Genomic DNA, 4,290 nt, shown 5'->3' with positions numbered 1-4,290 from the left:
ACACCCAACCTTCCCACAAAATTTCATCCACATCCGTGCACAACTTTTTGAGATATCCTGCACAAAAACAGACAGAGGGTGGCGTGAAAACATAACCTTCTTAACTTTCGGTGGTGGAGGTAAATATAATCAGTCTAAGTAATTAAATGACCACGAAACAAATCAAATAGTGTACAGCACAAAGGTGAAGTTTAGATGACAAATCATTATAGTTATACCAAGCTGTTTACCTCGTTTATAGCGAACGTAGTGAGCTTCATACTCAATGCGTGCACATGAGAGAATAGGAAAGAGCAACAACAACAACAACAACAACACAATACCCTGGCAATTTGGAATCCGTGTCGTCGGCTATGACCCTTTTGCTTCCGGTTTTTGTCATGGAGAATGATGCGTTCCGGGAGATAAAGGCATCGTCGGAGACATGAAAGACCCAAATATCAGACATGGTGTATATTTCCTCCACCGATTTTAATAAAGATATCTCCCGCATCATCAAAAAATAATTTTTAATCGTGATTTACATTATTTGATCGCTGATCTCGAATCCAAGCCGAAGTAACCGGAAATTGCGTATACAGTTGTGAACAAGTTATAGGTAAAGTCAGAAGCGAATGCAAGAAGAATTATACGTTCGCTTCTCGGCTTTGCCTATTCCATATTATGCCTCGTGTTGGCCTAATGGTTGGGGTGGTCAGCTTTGGATCCTCGGGTCCTGAGTTCAAATCCCGCTCAGCCATTGAATTAATACCATGTGGGGTTAACTCGGCCTGTCATCCTTCTGAGGTTGGCAAAATGAGTGCCAGCTTGCTGGTATACTGTGTCGGAGTGGCGACCCGTTCAGGATTGTACCCAATAGCCAAGGAGACGGTTTTGGCAGCACCAACGCTCTGTACAGAGTCTGGTCTCAAGATTCTCCTCCTTACTCCGTTTATACCATAGTTTACTTGTGATTGGGTTACAGAGCAGGCGAGGCGATCGCACAAGACCCCTGATTATTTAACCGCCGGATTGAGGACGTCAAAGAAATAAGAAATAACTCAGAAAATGCGCAAATTAATTGGCAGACAAAAATAAACAAAAAAACCAACAAAGAAGGTGCATCATGTCCTCCCCGCCCATCCACGTTCGTCCTTTGGCTGCACCTTCAAGTGTTTCAAGTTTAGATTTCGGCCTTTACAAATTTACAAGTTCACAAGGCCTTTGCAAGTTATTTTAGGCCTTTCAAGTGCACAAGGCCTTTACAAGTTTACAAGGCCTTTCAAGCGCACCTTCAAGTTTACAAGGCCTATACAAGTTTACAAGGCCTTTTAGGCCTTTCAAGTGCACCTTCAAGTTTACAAGGCCTGTACAAGTTTACAAGGCCTTTTACAAGACCTTTTAGGCCTTTACAAGTTTACAAGGCCTTTTAGGCCTTTCAAGTGCACCTTCAAGTTTACAAGGCCTGTACAAGTTTACAAGGCCTTTTACAAGACCTTTCAGGCCTTTACAAGTTCACAAGGCCTTTGCAAGTTCTTTTAGGCCTTTCAAGTGCACAAGGCCTTTATAAGTTTACAAGGCCTTTTAGGCCTTTCAAGTGCACCTTCAAGTTTACAAGGCCTGTACAAGTTTACAAGGCCTTTTACAAGACCTTTCAGGCCTTTACAAGTTCACAAGGCCTTTGCAAGTTCTTTTAGGCCTTTCAAGTGCACAAGGCCTTTACAAGTTTACAAGGCCTTTTAGGCCTTTCAAGTGCACCTTCAAGTTTACAAGGCCTGTACAAGTTTACAAGGCCTTTTACAAGACCTTTTAGGCCTTTACAAGTTCACAAGGCCTTTGCAAGTTCTTTTCGGCCTTTCAAGTGCACCTTCAAGTTTAGGCCTTTGCAACGGACATGTGGCACGAAACCTGCTGCACAGAGTACTAGTAGCTTACCTCGTTGTTGATGACCATTTGTGGATCCATGTCGAAAGCTAACGACGAATATTCAATTGAAATATTACCAATTTATATATTATTTGCAAAATTCCGACGTCGATTCCCTCGGTATGTATATCCATGCCACCCGGTGAGCATTACTCTACTTCATCTTCATCTTCTTCAAATTAGTTTCATTTTGTCAGACTGAAGAGCGAATAAGATTTTTTAGCTCCAGATAATCGACATATTGTAAACACCAACACAATATATGGAATTTTTTTATTATTATTATAACTAAAAGATTTGCCTTGCAAGCTAAGAATAACCACCGAAGGAATCGGCTCCTCAAACAGAGGAAACCTACGTCGCCATGGTCACCATACATTGGACAATCGAGTATAAAGAAAAAACATTTCCTAACTCGGAATTATATCCCAACTAATGAGAATACTTCAAGTAAAACATAAAGATTGAAATAATCCTGAAGTATAACATGTAATGACTAAAGTTTGTTCATACCGTTATGTCAAACAACGAACTATTTTCGAATTAAGCCGAGTAGGACTTTTTTTGAAATTTTTCGATCAAATTTGATTGAACAGATCGATTTAACACCTTCGGGGGAGATTCAAGCTTTTCAAAAACAGCAACCCGTGTCACGTGTCCACGATCAACATCAACGTCAAAGGCAAATCATCCCGATTATCTCGAAGCACAGAAAACAGCTTCTTTAATTTTTCACGATGTGACGATGCACAGCAATCTCGAACACTGATCCTCACAGACAAAACCAGCCAGAGCCAAAATCGACTCTTACAACAAGTCAATAAAACGTTCTAATACTCTTCTTCTTCTTCTTCTTCATATAATCTTCTTCTTCTTCTTCTTCTAGATTATAGTCTTCTTCTTCCTCTAATTCATAATCTTCTTCTTCATAAATTTGTGCGGGATCGGAGGATGATGTTCTGTGGTGAATTCAGAGGCGTATTCCTTAAGCAAGCGGCTTTCCAAGCCAGTCGTTCCGTCTCAACAGCTTGGCAAGCGGCTTGCTTGATTCGAATCGCCCAACTGCAACGTGCGACACCGTGTAGTGCTCGGTTTCACTTAACAACCCCAACATGGCGGTGTCCGATGTAAACACCGCGATCATGGTGCTCCAACAAATGCTTCCCGGGCCGTCGTTTTCAGTTTTACTCGATCCACTTGTGACAACAACTTCCACGAACGAATTCCTCGTGGTGGCAGCGGCGACACAGAGTACGAGGAAGAGGAGAGGCTCGCCTGCGATCAAGAGTGAGGACTACTTTGAGAGCGTGGTGCCCCGCTACTCGGATCCAACGTTTAACTTTCATTTCCGAATGTGCAGATCAACCTTTGAGGTGGGGGTCCTCTAAACATTCAAACCATTAATGATTTGGTGTTTTATTACTAACAATGAGTTCCCTTACGAGGAATTTGGATTCAGGAGGCCATTATAGGCCCATCAAAGCCTGCGCTATGACACCAACTTACGGTTCTTTGTCCGTGCTGTACCTCTTTAAAAAAAAAAAAAAAAAAAAAAGTGCTGAGTCAAGCAAGGAAGCAGCACCTTCCATTTAAAGTCTAATGTCTGGTAAGACTCGATTCGGATTTGAACCACTGATCTCCCAGACTCAGGGCAGATACTCTCTAACAGCTAACCGTTAATCGAGTGTGGTTGAAAGGGGCTACTTGATGTGACGAGTACACGCATTCTCAATAAGAGTGGCAGGAAGGATCATGTTATTTAGTTTGGGTACTATATAGATTACAGTAGATCTAGACTCGAGGCTATTTGCATGTGGTCCCTCTTGGGTACTATATAGATTACAGTAGATCTAGACTCGGGTACATTAGCATGTGGTCCCTCATGGGTACTATATAGATTACAGTAGATCTAGACTCAGGGCCATTAGCATAATATTGTCCCTCTTGGGTACTTTATAGATTACAGTAGATCTAGACTCGGGTTCATTAGCATATGGTGCATCAAGCACGTGGGGGTCATTGGGTGGTCGCGAGACTCCCGTTTTTCTCAGGTTTTCCGTCTGTCTGTATGTAATGGACAGCTCTGGACACCACGGGAGTCAACCGATTTTGATGAAACTTGACTGGTAGGTTCATACCAGGATCTCGTTGTATGCTTTTGAGCACCGTTGCTATGGATGCCACCGTTGCCTAGCAACGGGACTGAAATTTTTGAAAAGTCCTAAAAAAAAAAAAAAAAATTCCCAAAATCAAAAATCTGCTTCAGCGCTTTTATGTGCACTATAATGAACTTCTTTTTCAAAAAATTTCATCCCGATCCGTCAAAAACTGTATGACTAGTATGCAATTATCTCGCGACCACCCATGTCGCCTACTGGCTTGTCC

The 4,290-nt window shown here is 42.0% G+C and overlaps 1 protein-coding gene across 1 annotated transcript in view; it reads right to left on the bottom strand.

The window, feature by feature from the left end:
* Positions 1-2,196, bottom strand: part of SRFBP1 (serum response factor binding protein 1) — a 26,959-nt gene extending 24,763 nt beyond the window's left edge. Inside the window, exon 1 of the mRNA XM_085891092.1 lies at positions 1,915-2,196. Within this exon, the coding sequence (XP_085747218.1) occupies positions 1,915-1,944 (30 nt within the window). The 5' untranslated portion in view covers positions 1,945-2,196. The remainder of the gene's footprint in view (positions 1-1,914) is intronic.
* Between the last annotated feature and the right edge of the window lie 2,094 nt (positions 2,197-4,290).

The sequence above is a fragment of the Eptatretus burgeri genome, chromosome 8, assembly GCF_056783735.1.
Source record: "Eptatretus burgeri isolate ZD-2024b chromosome 8, Ebu_testis_v1, whole genome shotgun sequence".
Lineage (NCBI taxonomy): Eukaryota > Metazoa > Chordata > Myxini > Myxiniformes > Myxinidae > Eptatretus > Eptatretus burgeri.
The sequence above is the reverse complement of the archived record's forward strand: the minus strand, read 5'-3'. Positions and strand labels throughout refer to the sequence as shown.